This window comes from Temnothorax longispinosus, chromosome 4, assembly GCF_030848805.1.
Source record: "Temnothorax longispinosus isolate EJ_2023e chromosome 4, Tlon_JGU_v1, whole genome shotgun sequence".
NCBI classification, from domain to species: Eukaryota; Metazoa; Arthropoda; class Insecta; order Hymenoptera; family Formicidae; genus Temnothorax; species Temnothorax longispinosus.
In genome coordinates this window covers 12,893,769-12,913,754 of record NC_092361.1, presented here as the reverse complement: position 1 = coordinate 12,913,754, position 19,986 = coordinate 12,893,769, and the positions used below count along the sequence as shown (strand labels likewise).

General features: G+C 35.2%; 2 protein-coding genes across 5 annotated transcripts; one reads left to right on the top strand and one right to left on the bottom strand.

Moving 5' to 3' along the window:
• Window positions 1–1,139: 1,139 nt before the first annotated feature.
• On the bottom strand, window positions 1,140–8,783 carry LOC139811005 (carbohydrate sulfotransferase 11). The gene is made up of 7 exons (XM_071774996.1): window positions 8,642–8,783; window positions 6,228–6,608; window positions 5,841–6,128; window positions 5,079–5,314; window positions 2,356–4,718; window positions 2,009–2,159; window positions 1,140–1,569 (listed from the first exon to the last, which is right to left on the bottom strand). The coding sequence occupies exons 2-5, from the start codon at window positions 6,540–6,542 to the stop codon at window positions 4,553–4,555; spliced, it is 1,005 nt and encodes a 334-aa protein (XP_071631097.1). The 5' UTR covers window positions 6,543–6,608; window positions 8,642–8,783; the 3' UTR covers window positions 1,140–1,569; window positions 2,009–2,159; window positions 2,356–4,552.
• Window positions 8,473–15,402, top strand: LOC139811007 (inactive hydroxysteroid dehydrogenase-like protein 1). Of its 4 annotated transcripts, XM_071774998.1 has the most exons (7): window positions 9,026–9,167; window positions 9,229–9,389; window positions 11,280–11,462; window positions 11,862–12,059; window positions 12,324–12,560; window positions 14,278–14,621; window positions 14,923–15,402. In XM_071774998.1, exons 4-7 carry the CDS (start codon window positions 11,900–11,902, stop codon window positions 15,133–15,135), a joined length of 954 nt encoding a protein of 317 aa, XP_071631099.1. In that variant the 5' UTR covers window positions 9,026–9,167; window positions 9,229–9,389; window positions 11,280–11,462; window positions 11,862–11,899; the 3' UTR covers window positions 15,136–15,402. The 4 variants fall into 4 exon arrangements, with proteins under 4 accessions (XP_071631102.1, XP_071631099.1, XP_071631100.1 ...); XM_071774999.1 differs by lacking the exon at window positions 11,280–11,462; XM_071775001.1 differs by lacking the exons at window positions 9,026–9,167; window positions 9,229–9,389; window positions 11,280–11,462 and adding an exon at window positions 8,473–8,661.
• Window positions 15,403–19,986: the final 4,584 nt, after the last annotated feature.

Genomic DNA, 19,986 nt, shown 5'->3' with positions numbered 1-19,986 from the left:
GAGCGATTAGATCTATTTCGAGCGGTTACTGGAGCGCTGCCGTAACATTTAAGTCCACGCCCGTGAAAATGTTTACTATACGACGAGTGTCCTATGCTACCGCGCGCGGGCGATCTTCAGAACGAAATCGTGTAACAAATGACCCACACAAGTTATGTTGCGACTTCTGGCCCTTCTTCAGGGTGTCGTTCAATCGGTTATGTAACTTGACACGCACTTAATTTTCGTACTCGTGTATCTCGTTTAATTTGTGCATTTCGTCATCCGCACCTGCACGCACCTGTCCCGTTAATGTTGGCAATAATATAAGGAACATTTGAAATAGCCACATGGAAATATAACGGGATACGGTCAAGTACGAAGATAACAGATTTTTCAAAATAAAATAAATTTACAAAAAACACGTGATCTGTCAGAGGCGAGCAAACTTGGTATTTATATTAGTAATTATAGAGCAAGAAAAGATGAGAAGAACGGATACTTTGCGTATACGGAAAAAGTGGATATTTAATATCATAAAAGTCAGTATTGAGAAGTGCTCGAATACAACAAGCGAGTAATTCGATATACTTGTGCCATACGGTCTCAGGAAACTCTCCGCCTTACATAATGTTTGAAAGCTTTTCGCTAACTCAGCCCTAATTGCGGCCCAACATTGAAATGTGTACTAATCATGTCGTCTATTTTTGCGTACGCTGTCGAAAATACCGATTTAGTTCTACGCGGAACGTACGGTCGAACTTCGAGAGCTGGAAGCGCCGACTATTTTTGGAGAAACGCCCACACATAACGCGGGCATGAGTGTCGTCCACATCTCTACAAAGTTCTCTCTATTTGCATCTCTCGTAATAAAATTCGCATTTTTTCGTAATTGCGTCTTTCTTTTTCAATCAGTCTGCTTTGCGCATACCTCGATAATAATCAAATAATGACGAGTTATTTTCGGAGAGGCAGAAAGTAACAGCGAAATAAAACTACTGTAGCCGGCTTTCCATACGAAGAGATTTATTTTATCGTTTGTAGCGCGTCGTGCATCGAAATTATATACTACAACAAATTTTTAAAGAAACTTTTTATAATACATTTTTAATACCGCAACTGTGTAAAGGTAAACAAGAGCCGAGATATACGAACGTACGTGAAACAAACTGATATATTTATTTCGGTCACTTCCCAGATGAGCACAATTCAATAACGATGCGAATTATAACTGTAGATAATGTATTCATAGCTAATTATCTAAGAAGATGTAATTAGTGTAAAATCGATAGCCGATTCCCACGACAAAGTGGCAAGAAATTAAAGCGAGACACAATGGGGGAATAAACTTTTGAAATTCTTCCTATTGCTCGGTAAATATATTTTTGAATAATTCTCATCGCCGAAATCGGTCACGAAAACAGTCAAGGATGATTTGCGTAGAACATGTCTCCAGGCGCCCAGATTGTAGAAAATATAATAAATGAGAACTGGTGAGAGCTTCGAACGAGGTGTCCGTGACGTTGGTGACGATTTTGGATCCTCTGAACGCATCCGCCTTTTGACACGTATTTTCTCTGTTGTTCAGCCCTAAAATATACGATGTTTCATATTTGAAATATTATTAAATGTAATTTGAGTTTATATATTGTTGATCGTTTAATCGAGTGATTTATTATTGATAAAACAACATAAAAAACAATACAACATCATAAGATATATAGGATTAAAGCAAAGCAAAATAAATAATCAAATTCCGCTTACTGTTCGGAGATTTCAATGACTAATTTAACACACAATACCTTCTTAACCCCATAGTCTTACTCTGTAACTTCTCTCATATAACCTTAATATTATAAAAGGTACGAATACGTTTAGACAATTTTAATTAAAATAGTGAAAAGCTTTTATTTTATGCAATTTTATCAATAATATCAAAATTAATATATGGAAAATACTCGGGACGCTCGACGCGAGTACGCAAATGAAAATCGGGACTTAAACACATTCATTAATAGACGCAACTCACCATGGTGAGGAATGTCTGTCGTGCTTAAAAAAACAACCCTGAGTATAACACCCAAAGCGAGATTAATAGAAGAATAAGGATGAAATACGTCATTAGAAGATTCGTCGTCTCGTGGGCCGCTTGTGGCATGTTTTCACCGATATGGACAGCTCTGTGTGTTACGACATACAAATTATATTATTCACTAAAAATACACTCATTATCCGATAAATTAGATTATCATAGATAAAGAATCAATCGATCATCTTTTTCAAATTTATTTTATATAAAACGGTATATAACATTAGAATATTTTTATTAAAGTCGTTCCGATCGATCTTCCTTTGAATAAATAACGATATACTCACGAATGATTGGATAATCACGAGCTATAATTACGAAATTTGTCGTTACAATAGCCGGTTGTACTCTATTTCCGATTGTAAATGTTATTACATGAGAACACTTTGAGAGCTTTCTATCTTCAAGATCACTCGGATCCAGGAATGCGTTCCTCGCCGCCCTATGTGCGATCGTAGACTGGATCACGCGGTGCAGGATTCGCGCGCTCGGGCCGCCTTGCGCGATCCCGAAATTCCTCCAGGAACCGCATCACCATCCCCACCCGTAGCCACTCGGCGTGTACCGTGTCGCACCTTCCCGCGAAGCACCTTCTGCTCCAGGATTGGCAGAAGTCGAGATCCCACCATCGGCTGATGTTGCTTGGAGAGCAACGAGTTTCTCGCTACCTCGAGTTATATTAAGGCATTGTGGATGTGTTAGGCGTAACTTCCTGACAAAAACGCCGTCAGATCGGTTCCAGATAACCGTCGAGACACCGTCTATAGGTATTGGCAGGTTCAAGATACGTTACGAAATCAATATGCAACAGCGCGGTCCATTAAGCGCGCCGTGATTATAGGAGAGCTGCAAGATGCTTCGTGTTATTCTGAAATCCGTTCGGGTGTACTGCCAGAACTGTTGCGCGCGATTAAGATTTCACTCCTTAGCTGATGTGTGCCAATATAGAAGGCCGTCCATCATTTTCGGGCTCTCGTCTAAATTTAACTCGTTTAGCCGAACATCAATATCTCATGATGAACAATGTACGGACATCCCCGAACTCCAGCTCTCGGTCGTTATATAACGCGTCTTTCTCGTTAAAAACACATCCCGGGCACTACTAGTCTTCTAATTTATGAATTAGACTCTCCATCAAAATCGAATTTAAATATAACCTTATGGAACGTATCAGCATCCAAAGGCTTAATCGATTCTTTAATTTTCTAATTTATTGAATCGGTTTAATTGTAATAATAATCGATTTAATTTAATTAACCGAGATGATTACTTAGTTGGGTAATTAATAGCACTAATTACTAATTTTATAAAAGTCTTAATTACAATTTTATTGTTGGATACATAATGTACATAATGTTCGCATGTTGTTCGCAATGCCATGCACAATTTTATCTATATAATTAATTGGTTGGTAACTGCATATTAGTTTCTGCATGATCTTTATGAAATCGTTTCTGAGATATGCGATGAAGACATCCTTGCATATAATACTATCTATACATAGGCACGCAAATATGGCTGCGTTCAAAGCAATAACTTTGGACACGATATGACACAACTTACGTTACGAAAATAGGAAAGCGAAACTTTTATTACGGATTAAACTCGCGACACGGTACACAAGGTGCGCATATAAATAAAGATTATTCTAGGATACAATATTTCGCGTTCTACAAATTCCGTACCGATATACAAAAGTCGCGGCGTACACATTTTTTATATGGCTTTTACGAAACTCGGCTTTGAGTAAGAAATTGACATTGATTCTTTCTTGGCACAAGCAAAAACGAGTTCTTTTATTTGCTTGACTATCCTTAAATTCTTGGCACCGAACTCCGCCGCTATACATTTAAAACGCCATAACTTTAAAAATAAATAGTTCTAAGGCGTATCTGCGAGCATGTGTATGAATCGTAAAATATGATGATTATTGTTGCGTAATTAAACATGTAGTAATAATTTAAATAAGTAATTTAATATGTGTAACTTTTCGTACGTAAAAGAAATGAGAAGAGAGATTCAACATACGTACAATTCATATTCCGCAATTTATGAAACAATTTACATTTTAATCATGTACATTTTACATTTGTAATATATCTTTGTATGTACATTTTAAAATATTTATTTTGCATCTTTTAATTTTGATTTCTTTATCAAAACAATGTATGCCATGTAGTGTACACGTTTTTTTCATATGAGTATAATTTTGATTTTTTTTTAATTCTATACAGTACATAACACGAGGTAATGCGAGGCTTGGTCTATACAAAATAAAATCTTCAATAAATAACTGAAAAAGTTTACTATTCGACTCTGAGGTTTCAGAAAACCTCAGTCTTTTCTGTATTATTGCATTTTACAAAATACTAACAATAATTATTCATCCTAACGCGTGAACTGGCCTGTTTTGTCATATTGCATAGACTTTAGTGATATGACAGTTTACTTGTGCATTTGCTTCTGTTGATATTAACGAGCACCTTAAGCCAAGGAAAATCCCAACACATCCTCCAACGAGTAGTCGAACAGCCTTAAATCTAATTTGTACAGATCTGCCAGCTTGCGAAGCTGCTTGTAGCTTAGAGTAGAGTAATATCTATCCAGTTTTCTCGACGTTGGCTCGCTGCTTGAAGGTCTAGCTGGAAAACTGCATAATTATATTTAACAAGGTGTTTCGCGAATATATCTAGAGAGAATTCTAGATGTCTATAAACGGAAAGAACGATTTTGCTGAAGTGTCTAAAAATTTAGCCAGATACAGATCTGAAAATTATTTTGTTGCAACATCAAAATAATTATGTAGAACACTCAAACTGATTGCTAAAATGTCAAAATTTTTTACGGCATATCATCATACTTTAGCGACCTACTATAATAATTTTTATGGTACAACAAAATTATATTTTCAGATCTGTATCTAGCTACATTTTTAGCAAAACAGTTCTTTTCGTGTATTAAAATTGTCATCTTGTTATTGCAAATATCGTCACAAGTGCACTGTACTTACTTCACGGATGTGACACCTATCCGTTCGAGAACTTCCGTGGCGTCTTCGACCAAACTCTCGTACTTGCTTACGAGATTGTAATTAACTATGCACGGTTGGCAAAGATCGTATATCGGTCTCCAATGTTCATTCCGAGTTCCATTCTCGGTGTCGTCGGTGATGAAATCGACGAATTCGTGAAACGTCACGTCGTCGCCATTCCTCAAAGACTCCTCGGTCGCGTTCGGTCTGTATTTCTGCAAAAATGTCGCGTAGTTAAAGTCTCGCTACTTGTGTGGCTTGGTGTTTTTTTTCAACGTTGAGCTATTCATCTCGATTTGCATACGGAACTTATCGTTAACGGTTAACGCGATAAAAGTGGGACAGAATTATATAATCGTAATCATATTCCGAGAAGTGCTCAATTATACGGTACTTTTAAATTTGATGCAATTTTACTGAAAAGAAACAAGAATTTAAGTCTATAATGTCTAAGTAAATAAATATTCTCTTTCTATATAGACGCGCATGGCTCATCCATATAACTAAACTGACTCGATAGAAAGAAGAAGCATCAAAACAGTCGTTTATTGACATTCTGCCTGCTTTGATTTGAACTATCATATCTAAGATGAGATCATAGCGCGAAGTCATAAATTAATCCGTAAATATATTGATAAATCAAATACGCGATCAAAATTAAAATTAAAGAATCACAAAGCAATACGTAGTATAGAACTATATATTTGCATTGTACTATATTTAGAAAGACTCGTTCCTCACCTTGACGATTTTTTTGCCGAAGCGAGTCTGGAAATATTTCGCACTTTTCTCGTGTTTGGTCTCCAATTTATTCCGATAGGCCGATAAAAGCCTCTCCAGAGGATGTCGCACGACGATTAGCTTGTCGTACGTCGCCAATTTCTTCTCTATCTCGGGCAGAGTGTAATTGTTCAATCGCTGAAAAGTGCCGGGGGAATGAGCTTGATCGGCCGGTATTTCTAAAGGATCGTTACCGGGCCATTTTCCGGTCGCGATCATTAATACGCGCTTCCAATTTGTGCAAGCCACCTGAAAGATGAAAGAACGCTTAGAACGTGCAACGCAAAAATTTATTCTTTACACGTTATTCTAGATCATCTCGATGAAAAGACGACGAGTTTTTTATACCTTTGGTACATAACAATAGAGCAATTCATGCAAATCATCCACGAGGATATTTCTGAATGATTCTGGATTTAACGCGTCAATATCAACCTCGCTACTTTCAAGCTCGCAATTATATTGCAGTCTTTCCTGTCTCTCGACCAAGGCCGACCTGGCCAACGCGTTTGGCCCTGTCCAGGAATAAATATATTTGTTCGGCTCGAACGGTTTCTTGTTTTCGTCATTTGAATAGATTTGCTCGACGTTCGTGTTTGCGTTCGCGGTCGTTTTCCATATAACAACGAGTAAAATTATCCTCCACGCTCGACATCCTGTCATCGTTTTCCTTTATCCACCGCGAGCATTAGGCTCTCTTGCAAGGTACAGTCTGTAAAAACTCTGAATCTGCAAAAAAAGAACGGTGCACTTTTTTTACGGAGTTCTCCATTCCAATGGAACACCATTGCAAAATCGTAATAATAATTCTGTATACTAAACGCAATATTCTCTTGTGCTACTTTCGATTAGACAGACATATAAATCGTATACGACAATAAACCAGTTATAAGTAGATTATTATCGATTTATTATACACGACAGGCGTGTGTGAAATAATATCGATAAAAAACTTTGCACCGTAAAACGACACGATAACTCGGAATATATTAATGGCATAAGAATTAAAGAAATTTACATAAAATTTACAGATATATAGTTATTTATATATGTACAATAATTTAAAAAAAACGTGAATTATTTATTTTCTCTCTAAACCTGAATCAGTGAATAGTACTTAACTGCTGACTATTCACTGATTCAGATTTAGAGAGTTTGTTTACTAAAAAAATTAGGAAAGATTCTCAATTCCGGCTTTACAAAATTGCGGACAGAATTAGTAAACACATAAAAATGATATGCTAATCGTTAGCTATAAGTGGGTGGCTGCAGCGATTTGAATTGCAAACATAAAAAAAAATTTAACTTATTTAAAATAAGAAATCAATAAATATTAGCGAGAATCGACGTTTAATTCTTGATAACAATTTTCTCTAGCCGGCTTCAATCAGTTTTTACACAGTTGATAAGATACGTTACAAAGTAGCACAATTATTATTACATATCTACGATCGAAGTCGAGCAAATTCTTTTCGTTTTTAACTAATTATTTATATAATCAAGGCCATTAAGGTATTCACATCGCAAAATATCGATTCTTTTTTTCTTATTTTTTTACAACTTTTGTTCATTCTTTTGTATCTCTTTTTATTACTTACTAGTCGCATTTTCTTTTCTTTGATACAGACAATAGGACAATAAACCGCGATGTAACTTTCTAGGTCAATGTTACGGTCGTAGCACAAGTGCAATGCAGACAATGTCTCCTTTTTTACGCGTGATTATATTTATCAAATAATGCATAGTATAAAAATGCAAGATTCTCAATTTTCAAAATAACTGATGATAATTTTTATCTTTCAGGTACTTTCTGATATAAATCTGTAGTTTCTTGTTACAAACATTCTGGCAAAAAAATAAATAGATTTTTTAATGAAAATTGTTAATTTTATAAAAATGTACTTCTAAGAATAAAGTCGCAAAAATTATTTTAATAATAATCATTATTGGATTGAACATCCGATAAAGTTCTTCACATTTTTGTAAAATACAAACAACTGTGTGTGTGTGTGTGTGTGTGAAATCCGAAAATAGCAAAGTAGTATTGTATCGTCTGTAAGACGTAACAAGCGCAACTAAACGCATCCTGAAAATATTAGAGCGTAACCGCTGCTGTTTGATATAGATATCTCCGAAGTATGTGTCAAACACGTGCTCATAATGTCACATTCCACTCAGGTATGGCGGAATCGAATGTGGAAATGGAGAACAACCGGCAAAAAAAATCGATTTAATGAAATATGAAAAAGTGATGACGCAAAAACCAGCATTGCATTCCACCGCAAGTTGTCTTGATTCAAAAGTATTCCAAGGAATACTTAGCTACTCCAAAATTCTATGCATCGCGTACCACATATCATACGACAAGAATTTTAATTGAAATCCCGCTGACAGCGTCGTGTCCCCACATATTAATGATACATTTAACCCAAATCAATCACGCAAAGTCATATTAGAGATCCGTAATTGTCAATAAATATTCGAATCGTCAACGAGAGTGACGTGTTCCATTTATCATTACTGTTAGTCAGCGAAATTCGCTGTAATGACACGTGAAGTTTCTTCGATATCACAGTCAGTTCGTTGTGACGAGATCACTTCGACCGAGCGGCGATTAATCGCGATCGATCCGCATAGCCACTCCTTCGTAATTATTCAATCCTACAATTATTTATGCTTACGTTTTTGACCACGAATTATAAGTAGCTCGCGAAAGGATTAAACGCGAAAAATCCAATGTCTCCGCAATAGTCGCGACTTACTTCGTGATCCGATTAGACAGGTAAGGCGTGTTCAGAATCAGAGCAATTAACGTGCTCCGCAATTCCGCAAATCCCACGGAGCGCGCGCGGTCAAGCGCACCGACGTTCTCCCCAGAGCTTCATGAAGACCTTGGCCTCCCAAGGGCGCGTTATCGGCGCGCCCGATAAATCGTCCGATCGTCTCGCGGCTCGAAAAATCTCTCTTCGGGACCACAAAGTCCAACACACTTCCGTTTCACTTTTCCCGATACTTCGTGCGGGATGCACGGCGAACTGGCCGCGCGCGCGACAACGTGAAACTCATCGACGGATACCGCGCACCGTAAGGAGAACACGGAGTGGTCAAGCAGCCGATCGACGTAACAGCCGGCGATCGCGTTAGGTCGCCTGGAAGAGACTCTCAGAAACGAAACACCGATGTGTCGGTGTGTGAAGTGAAAGAGACGGGCTGCGCGCGCCTCCGCTCTTTCGTTCTCGTTCCCTTTTCGGTCGTCCCGGATCGGTCCATCCTCCTCCGACTCGGCGGGTTCGTATCCACGGATTTCCCCACTTTCAGGCTTAACCCGCTCGTGTGCGTATATTTGTAGAAACCAAAGATCACGTGATGTAAAATCAAATCATCCAATGCATAATTGATGAGCTCGCGCGAGCGAGCTGATGGGCCGCCGCCTGTCCTCGCGGCGAACCACGAAAAAAAAACCTATGACCGATGTCCGATCTCAATCTTAATAAGCAAACGGAATTCAACGTAAGTACGCCTTAAAATTTATCCAAGTGGAACGAGATAAATTGGAGACCGTGATCTCTTTGATCTTTGAGCTGTGAACACGTTACAGCTGAATCGAATGTTTCGCGTTGTTTTACGTGTTTATTCATATTTCGCACTTTTCCTGATCGTCGCCGACAGTTTCATCTCATTGCATAGTTTACATACTTCACTTTCACTTTTATGTCACATACGTGATTTTCTTAAAATGGTTCTCTTCTCGACGAAATGACCACATGCGCTATGACGTAATTTTTTCGTTACGTAACTCACACGAAAGCCTCTGTGCCATAAATTCTTTTTCCTTTTATGTTGCAATAGTTACTGATTTATCTATTTTATCTCTGATAAAAATATCGAAAACTGCTATATATGGTGTTCAAAAATTGCGGATGATTCGCTTAATAGTTGATTAAAATTTTTGTCCAATTTGAAGTTCATTTTTCCTTCCAAAAACATCAAAGCACATTAATAATGCTTTTATTATTAGCGATTTAAACAAATAAATTGCACTTTTTGAGAAATTAAAATCAATTTTCTAAATAATCTCAGATGAAGTTTACCTTACTAGAATTTTAATTTAAAATTTAATTATTGTTTAGTAATAAATTAGTCATTTCCTTAACATCTAAAAAGAAATCGAGTCTAAATTGATAAAAGAATATGTCATTAAAATGAATTTTTATTTTGAAACATTGAAATCTGTATATATATTACATTGACTTAACTTTGTTTATTTTAAACTAATTTAACTAATTTAAGAAGTTTAAAAACAAAGCTTTGAAATTTTTATATTTCCATTATATGAAATAAATTAGTATCTACATATTCATGAAAAATTGAAATTTTTTAGTTTTTCAATTTCGTAGACTTTTGTAAATCTTATCGACATAAATAAGTTTTACAGCTTTTATATATTATTAATACAAAATACAGTTATTCGTTGGTTCCCGCTGAGTGAATTGTAGGCCGGGAAATGCGGTCATCAGCTATGCTATGTAAGAGTGACCTTTTTAAAGAAAGATTATATCAAGTTACAATCAGGGTCAACGAGTTTTATCATAGGTTAGCAACATGTTCACATACGCAATCACAGATAAATGTCGGATAGATAAAATTGCTCCCGATTCGCGTTGTGTTTAACAAACTTCAATACGAGTAAAATTAGTCACAAAATCAGCTCGTATAGCGATGTAACGCAGAAATGTATTCTAAAACAATTAAATAGTTTAACAAGCGAATAAGTTAGAAAAGTGAGAAATTATAAGATATATCAAGAAAAAGAATGTAATCAGAAAAACCGGTCTCTTTTCAACAAATCTTATGTCAAATCTTACACTAATAAAAAAATGTTTTGAATTTTAGTAAATATTAGTTTGCATACGACTGTAACTCCATTTATTAAAATAAAAAAAATTTTCCTTTTTATTAGCATATTTTTTCTTAGTGAATACACATATACTAATAAAAAGAAAAATTTTCTTTATTTTAGTAAATGGAGTCACAGTTGTATGCAAACTAATATTTACTAAAATCCAGAACATTTTTTTCTCAGTATACATATATAGGTACGTATATATACTGAGAATTTATTTCTTATAATCTCGTAACTGTCTTGTTGAAAGCATTTATATGCTGATGTTTTCTGAAATGTTATCTTCTATGTGATTTTTCACATATCAGCAGTGAATCGAACATCCGCGACATAACTTTTACTGCAGCGGAGAACAGACAACGTTAAATACTTGATAATCGCGACCTCTAACTCGGTGGAATAACACTTACAATAGCATTTGCGCAATAAGAGTTGAAATTATTCGTTTGACCTGAAAATACAAAAAAAAATTGTATATAAAGCCACGGAAATTTCAGCAAAAGGAGAAAGTACCATGACTTCTCGACTTGGCCTTCAGTACAATCACCGGAGCGAGATGACGTTTAGTCTTGCTTCGGCTTTCGTTCTTAGAACATCTCTCTACCGCGCCGGCAATCAAAAACGCGCACAAAATAAAAGTGAGAGTGGATATTAGAGATAAGAGAGGAAACACAGTTTTGGTAAGACACAAGAAGAAGCAACTGATGAGCACTTTTGTTGCGTTACCGAAATATCTGTCACGATTAAGCAATACACTTTCACGTGTTGAAGCCTTGAGATTCCCGCAAATGTTTTCTCAAATTGTGACATCGTATTGACGTGAAAACTTTGAAGTTTCCAAAAGTTTACGCACGATCACAAAAACTTCCAGAAATATTATTTAAAATTAAATAGAGTTTTAATTCAGTATATTTCCCCTTTCTATCACAGAAATAATTATAAAATTATAAACAAATAATTATAAACAAACATCTCTTGCCTGACAAGAATACGTCAAAATTTTTTGTAATAAAAATAATAAGAAAGTTATTTTCTGTGATTTTTATCTGTAATAACTGAAATATTCTTCTAATTTGTAGGTAACGATAGAACATTACGCACGAAATAACGAGAGAAAATGCTATTAACAATAGCATTTTGGATGTTAGTCATTTTAATTACTTTTTGGATTCTCCTTGGTCCTGTCACAAGATTTCTGCGTGTGCTATGGGAAATTATTATGCAAATATACAATAAGAAAACAATCGATTTGCGAACAAAGTTCGGTGAATGGGCGAGTAAGCATGAAAAAATTATGTCTCTTAAACTTTGATTGTATTTAATTTATAAGTATTATTGAAATTATTAACAACCTCCTGATCCTTAATATAATATTTTATCTTATCACTTTAGACATTTTCTACGAGATGAAAGAAAGGCAAAAAAAAATCTCTCAAAAAGTACATAGAAATTGTTATCTCACAAAACTACATAGAAATTTTTATTAATTATATTATATAAGTAAGTTATGTAAAAAGATGCTTACATATCACATATTCTAGTTGTCACTGGCTCGACTGACGGTATCGGTAAAGCTTACGCTAAAGAATTAGCAGTAAGAAATATGAATTTAATACTAATTAGCAGAAACTTAGAAAAGCTTGAACGCACAAAGGACGAGATACTGCTCATAAATCCAAAAATTGAGGTGAAAGTTATCGCGGCAGATTTCGCCGAAGGAGAAAATGCTTTCACCAAAATCCATCCCCTGTTGCAAGATATATCCGTCGGCATATTAGGTAATTAAACTTATTTATTTATTTACTGTAATAAATTAGTGGCTGCAATCCCATAATCCTTGCATGGCAAAAAAAAGTAGAAATTACTAATGCTCAATATTTGAGCTGTTTTTCTTTTCAAATAATATATAAGTCAATTTTTGAAAAAAATGAGTTACTTTTACAAATTTTAGTCCTTTTTATTTTCAAGTTCAATACTTTACAATATTCTGATAAATTAGTCAATAGAAATTTGACTAAATTTTATTGGTCATTTCAATGCGGCCAGTACGAGTTTGAAAGTGCGGTTGTGCACGCGACTATAATCTTATAGTACAAATAATTATACTTGATTGTGATGTCCAAACCGGTTCTATTGAAATTTGAAATCCTCTTCAGTTAGTGACGTGTGGTGGACTGGCATAAATATTTCTTTTGAAAGTGTGAAATAAGTTTATTATTTTTAACAATTTCTTTTAAACCGCACATGGCCTTGAACAAAATTTGAGCAAATTGTCAGCAGAAATACTCAAGTGTGTAAGCGGTTTTAAGTTATATTATTCAACTGAATTAAAGATACTATGTAATTAGTAAAACTATGTTGTATGTTATAAATAATAGCTCAATATTTCTCAAAAATTACTAACTATATGATATTTAAAATACTATTGTATCAAATAAATATAATTTGACATTAATATATTATTATTATTATTATTATTTTAAAATTACATTTAAGAATAGTTTACTTCAATTAAAATCTGATTATAAATTTGATATAAATCTGTATAAGTCCATTTTTGACAATTCTAACTTAGACCTTAGGCAATGCTTATAAAAATGGTTACATAATAAAATTGCACATGTCTAGTTTCTCAAAAACAAAACAAGCTCATTAACGTTTAATAATATTTTTAAACAGGGTAAGATACAAAACATTAAATATGTCGAAACAAAAAAGAGCAAAATAAAAGTGGACTTGTATTTTTAAAAGATGCTTATATATATGAAATAAATATCATAATTATTACTTAAGAAATAGAGAAGAGTCAAAGATTAAGAAAATGATTATATATGTAATCTCTATCTCAATTTACTTCTGTGAATGTTTGATAAATCTATGAATGATCAATGCAATCTCTGTTATTTTTACATGCATGTTTTATTTCATAAAAAAATAATCTTTGATTTAAAAATAAAATGAGCAAGATCTCGAGTTTCTCACCATCAGATTTCTCTCTAAAAATAAATATAATAATGTTCTGTCGCAATGCCAGGACAAACGGGTTTATCGAGCTAAAAATATGCTATTATATATTAATATGTACTTGCTTCTTAATGTCGCGATCTTTCAATGTCCCCTCCCCTCATTTTATTACTCGATGGGCAGAGGTCATTCTCCCGTGGAATAAAGAGTATAGATAATACGCAACACGATAATATACAAGTCAAGGGTACATAAATTAAGACATGAATTATAATTTATAGTATCTTCACATATAAAAAATCATTGAATGATGCTTCTGGGTGCAGTATAAACAGCCATCTAACAGTAACATTACATCAAAATTATAATTTCCTATTTAACAATGTAACTGTTATGTACAACATGTGTCATATTACACTTACATTGAGTGGAAAATTATAATATTGACGTACTGTTACTGTTAGTTGGTGTTTATCGGTTGGATACAATATGTAAAACGGTATATCAAACATTTTTTGTTTTAAATTTAAGTGAACAACGTGGGTAAGCAATACGAGTATCCCATGTACGTCGGAGAGGTGCCCGAGAAGGAACTGTGGGACATTATCAACGTAAATGTGGGCGCCACCACGTTAATGACGCGGCTGGTTATCGGGCAGATGCAGAAACGCAAACAAGGCGCGATTGTCAACGTCTCCTCCGGCTCTGAGTTTCAGCCGCTGCCGTTGATGACGGTATACGCCGCTACGAAGGCGTACGTGAAGAGCTTCTCCGATGCTCTCAGAGCGGAATACTCCAGATTCGGTATAACCATTCAGCACCTGTCGCCTCTTTTCGTCAACACGAAAATGAACGCGTTTAGCTCTAGACTACAGGTATTGAAACCATTGTTGAAATAATATTATTTTAAATGACACAGTTCCATTAAATTATTGAAGCAGTCAGAATTTTTGAGCTCTTAAAGCTCGTTTTTAACGAATCAATTTTATAGTTAATATAGTCAAACACGTTAATTTTATAGTGCTGTATTTTTAGACAGCACGCATGTCTAAAAAAAGTCATAAAAACATCTTTAAGATATGCACGTGTTGTCTGGATTATATTCTGGTTAATCTTGCGGTTTTTTGCGATTATTGAAAAAATTTTTATGTACATAAATTTGATCGAAAACCGCAGGTTTCAAGTATATTTGTACCTGATGCCACGACTTATGCAAGAAATGCCATTGCCACGCTGGGCAAAATGGACAGCAGTACTGGTTACTGGGCACACAGTATTCAAAAGTTCGTCACTTTAATGCCGCCCGTATGGATTAGAACAAAAATCGGACAAATCATGAACGAGAGCTTCAGGCAAGAATATTTCAAGGAAAAGCAACAAAAGGCATAGCAATAAGATATTTTACGTAACTAACTTTTTTTTCAAAGTATATAATGTAATTGTATCGTACTGATGTAAAAACTAAGCAATTTTTAATTATTACAAATAATACTCTTCAAATGAAATAAAGATAAGGGAGATACAGCGAGAGAGAGAGAGAGAGAGAGAGAGAGAGAGAGAGAGAGAGAGAGAGAGAGAGAGAATATATGGAGAGAGAGAGAGAGAGAATATATGCGCGCGCGTGTATGCAAGAAATAAAGAGAGAATATAAACTTTTTTTTATGTCCTTTAATATTGTTTAACAAAATTTCAATTCTCATTTCTTCTACAACCAATTTTCTCTGTTCTAAGATCGAGACCGAACATTTCCTCCGTTCTAATATCTTCCTATCCTTAAATCGTACTCTTATTCTGTAATAATATGATTGTGCAAGTTTAAATCGCAGCGCACATGCAATTTTGATACAAAACTGATTAGTTTGTAGCTTAATACGTTTTTATAAGGTGTCTTACGTATGCGATATTAAAAATCACACAATAACGATAATGTAATTTATTATTGTATGCTATTTGCTTACATTTCTTTTTTTTTACAATCAGTAATTTACAATGTCATCCTAATTGTAGGTTTCACAGCCGAATGCTGTGCGATGAGGTAAAACGTTATTTATATCCTCCACTCGAGTAATACGTGCAAATCGATCAGCATTGTAATATAAAGTTGACCTGATTGCCTCGCGTATTATTCAATTAGAATCTGTAAGTGGATATAATAATTCCACGGCCACTCCTCGACTATAAATTCTGCCCTCTGAGGAAAAAAATAAAGTTACATAATCTCATTCACTACTCCTCGCCAAACCGAACAATCGAACGGTCCGCGTTCAACGCACTGGGGAAGGGAAGGTCCCGGTAAGTTTGTTTATACCACAAGTGATATATATATGTATATATATACACACGAACCAATCAGTGTACCGAAATATGATGACCTACACGCTGATTGGTTTACTATACTACTCGGTTGTAATATAAACAAGTCGTCCAATCGGACGGACGTATAAGATAAAAGTTAGAACAAGGTGGGTTACACATATTTTAATATTTTTCATATCTACAATTATATTTTAAATTTAATTAAATATTTTAGTATTTAATATTTTTTAAATTTTAATCCCAAAATAATTTTTTTTTTATTTATAAGTACCTATATATTCTTCTGATAATTTTACGAGTTTTCGATAGAATATTCGATAAATGTAAATTCTATAAACTCCCACTATTTCTTGTTTAATTATATTTTCTGATATCTATAACGCATATAACATGCAGCAAAACATTTTGTGTGATAAAAAAGAACGTAGTAAGCCCATCGACTTTCTTTTACGGATATATATTTTTTCTGAAAATGCAGAGCACTCCCAATGAACACAATGTTCCAATTGTTCCAAATCGGGGACATAAGACGTCTTAAGGAGGTTGAAGCAGTTTGGTCAACTCTAGATTTTAGTTTGTAAAAAATATATATGATAGTATAGGATCTACCGCATGTGTGAGAATTATTTCAGATTTATTGACCATCCAGAAGCTGAGATATTAATTTCCAAAAATGCGTCGTTTTACATGGGGTTAGATGGAGAAAGCGTTGACGGCGATGATTGATCCCAATTTTCTTTAATATCTAGTCTATATAAACGCTCAAAAAACGTGCCTACGCGTACAGTAATTAATGCGAACATTTAGAACGCAAGAAAACACGTATTCACCATCTAATAACAAATATATTACAAGTTAAAGCGATCGAAATTAGACTGAAATAGCAGTTGATAGTTCGCGAGTAGGTAGATGTGGCAACGCAGCGTCGCCCGCGTTTTGGCTGTACCCGAATCCTGTCGGTATGTGCACATTTTTGTGGTTCTCTTCCGTGCTATGTCCACGATTTTTTGATTCTCTTTGGAAATAAAACCAAAAAATCATGAATCTAACGGAAGAAAACCAAAAAATTGTGAACATAACATAAAAGAGAACCCTAAAATCGTTGACATTACTACAAAATAGTAGACACAGCACGGAAGAGAACCAAAAACGTGCACATACCGACAGGATTTGGGTATAGCCAAAACGCGGGCACCTAACCTCTTATCCAGAATGACAGAAAATTCACCGGCATGTTTACGTTTAGCAACTGCCGTTACGTGGCTCAACACAGAGGCGAGTACTGCTACCAACCCCATAAAAGTGAAACGTTGCCAAGTTTCAATCGTATTTAATATAATCGACGGAAAGTTATTAAAAATCGATAGCTTATATAATTGTCAGGGAACTACCAGTAAGAATCATTATTTCATTCTATCAACGGCAAAACATATATTCATGCCATTTTTATATTGAAATAATTAGCAATACTACAAGTTTTCAAGTTGGCATTGGCAAAAAAGTGTTTCGTTTTTAGCTAATTAAAATATAAAGATGCATAATATGATACTTTTACTATACGTTTTATGCAATAGCAGCGTATGGAGAATAAAATGATACCTAATACAGATTTTTTAATGACCTAATAAAAAACTTTTTTCTAAACCGTCAATTGACTCAACTGGATCGCTTCAACCTCCTTAAAGATGTCATTAAGACGTGTGTGTCTTCAAATGGCTGCGCTAGTTTAGAGTTTTATATCTTTTTTTCCTTCTAATGTGGAGTAAAAAAAGATAAACTCTGATCGAACTAGTGCAGCCAGTTCAGCAATAGAAAATAAACCCCCAAGCCGCCATTAAGATGTCTTCAAGACGTCAAATTATAAGACATCTTGAAGACGTCTTATGTCCTGATTTGGAACATGCGCATTGGGCTTCGATTTTTTCCGACTTTTTGTGTACATACATTGACGAGATTTAATTCGGTTCCTCCTCTGCAATCGCTAATTTAACAATAATAAATGATTTAATTGCCGAAATACAATATACGCTGAAAGCGATGATAATGAGGAGAAAGCGAATCGAATTTCGTCAGCGCACGTATCTTCGGTATCATCACTCGTTGCGCAAGCCCGTGGACAAGCGTGCGAGTCAGCGCGTTCCAAAACTCATCCGAAAATGGTGTTCGGATTGTTCCACAGTGCCATTGGCGTGGATATTACGTAGCGTACATACGTATCGCGCCGATGTTTTTCACAAATCGTGTATCGAGACAAGATATATATACGTTTATCGCGATACAGGCGCCTTGTACCCGGAATTTCTTAACCCGAATCACCTCTGGCATTCCCGAGTTAACGCTCGGGCATCAGGGGGGACAAACTTCTCTCTTGTAAGAGGAGGAGACACTTTCGCAGCGCCACCTGGCTCTGTCCCTCCGGAAACAGAGAACTAAAATAGGTCACGTGACGAGAGTGGAGAGTAGATGCCATATTCGAATTGGGTGTGCGAGAGCGTGTACATATCAATACACAACTGTCTTCTTCTTCTCTTTCGGCTATTGGCTATGCGATTTCGGATCTCGTGAATGCCGAGTTGACGAGGCGACCAGGCAACGCGTGACATTGGCTGCGTTCGGGAGCGCGCTATCAGCGCTATTTGCTTATTCTATCCTTGTTTTACACCTGATGAGCGATAAAGATAGAACGATGCAGGCACTTTATGCTTTGAGCATAATAGCATATGTGTCAAAAATTGTTCTTAAGCTCTAATTTTGATAATTATGCATAGTACACACTTAGTATGGATAGATTTCAGTCGCATAATAACGCATAATAAGACCCCCCGCGCAGCATAACCCGGTTCTCGCATAATTATCGCATAAAGTCCGTTTTTTTTGCCGCAAAAAGTCCATTTTTTCACTTAAATACGGATTCGAGGATTATGTTTCTATTTTATCATTTATTAGACGTAAAATATGGATATAATGACACAAAAAATAACGCTGAAAAATCCAAAAAATTTTGTATTTTAATGTGTAAGAAGGAAAGGACAATGCATAACAAAAATAAAGTGTTGGATATTAAAAACACATATAATTACTCAATAAAACACAGAATGCTTCAACACAGTCAAGTCAAGACTAGCGTATCACTCGTATCAGGTATAGTACATTAAATAAAAACTTTCAATTAAAATCTAAATAAAATATTGAAATATTTACTATTCCTCTACAAAACTAGGAAACTTAAGAGAACTGTAAGAGAACATAAGTAAGATGGTTCTCAGAACAATGGAATGTAAATTCCTATCACATTGTAATAAACAATAAACAATCACTATATTAATCAGGTTTTTGATAAAATCTTACAAAAAGTAACATAAAACGCAACATAAGATTTATATGTCGTCCAGATCATCGCCAAAATACATGCAAACCATAATTTCTGTATTGTCCGCTTTCAGTCTGCATCGCTTAGGACTTAGTACATCTCCAGGCAGAAATAGCTCTTTCACTATCTACATTAGAGACAGGCATATGAATGACTTGTAGACATGTAACAGCAAACTCACTATGGCCCGCATGCACTCCGGCGACAATCCGGACGACATATAAATCCCATGCTGCGCTCCACGTTACCCTTTTGCAAGATTTTATCAAAACCTGACCAATACAGCGATTGTCCATTTGTTCACTACAATGTGATAAGAACCCACACTCCACCGTTCTGAGAACCATCCCACCTATGCTCTCCCAAGCTTCCCAGTTTTGTAGAGGAACAGCAAAACATTTCATTATTTTATTCAGATTTCAATTGAAAGTCCCCGTTCAATGCACCACACCTGATACGCCGATCCTGACTTGACTGTGTTGAAGCATTCTGTGTTTTATTGAGTAATTATATGTGTTTTAATATCCAACACTTTATTTTTGTTATGCATGCAT

Excerpts from the sequence above, each read along its gene's own strand:
- LOC139811005 (XM_071774996.1), bottom strand. The coding sequence starts at position 6,542 with ATGACAGGATGTCGAGCGTGGAGGATAATTTTACTCGTTGTTATATGG. Across the intron at positions 6,129-6,227 it reads TCTATTGTTATGTACCAAAG|GTGGCTTGCACAAATTGGAA; the intron begins GTATAAAAAACT and ends TTCATCTTTCAG. Across the intron at positions 5,315-5,840 it reads TCGGCAAAAAAATCGTCAAG|AAATACAGACCGAACGCGAC; the intron begins GTGAGGAACGAG and ends ACATTTTTGCAG.
- LOC139811007 (XM_071775001.1), top strand. The coding sequence starts at position 11,900 with ATGCTATTAACAATAGCATTTTGGATGTTAGTCATTTTAATTACTTTT. Across the intron at positions 12,060-12,323 it reads AAAGTTCGGTGAATGGGCGA|TTGTCACTGGCTCGACTGAC; the intron begins GTAAGCATGAAA and ends CACATATTCTAG. Across the intron at positions 14,622-14,922 it reads CGTTTAGCTCTAGACTACAG|GTTTCAAGTATATTTGTACC; the intron begins GTATTGAAACCA and ends CGAAAACCGCAG.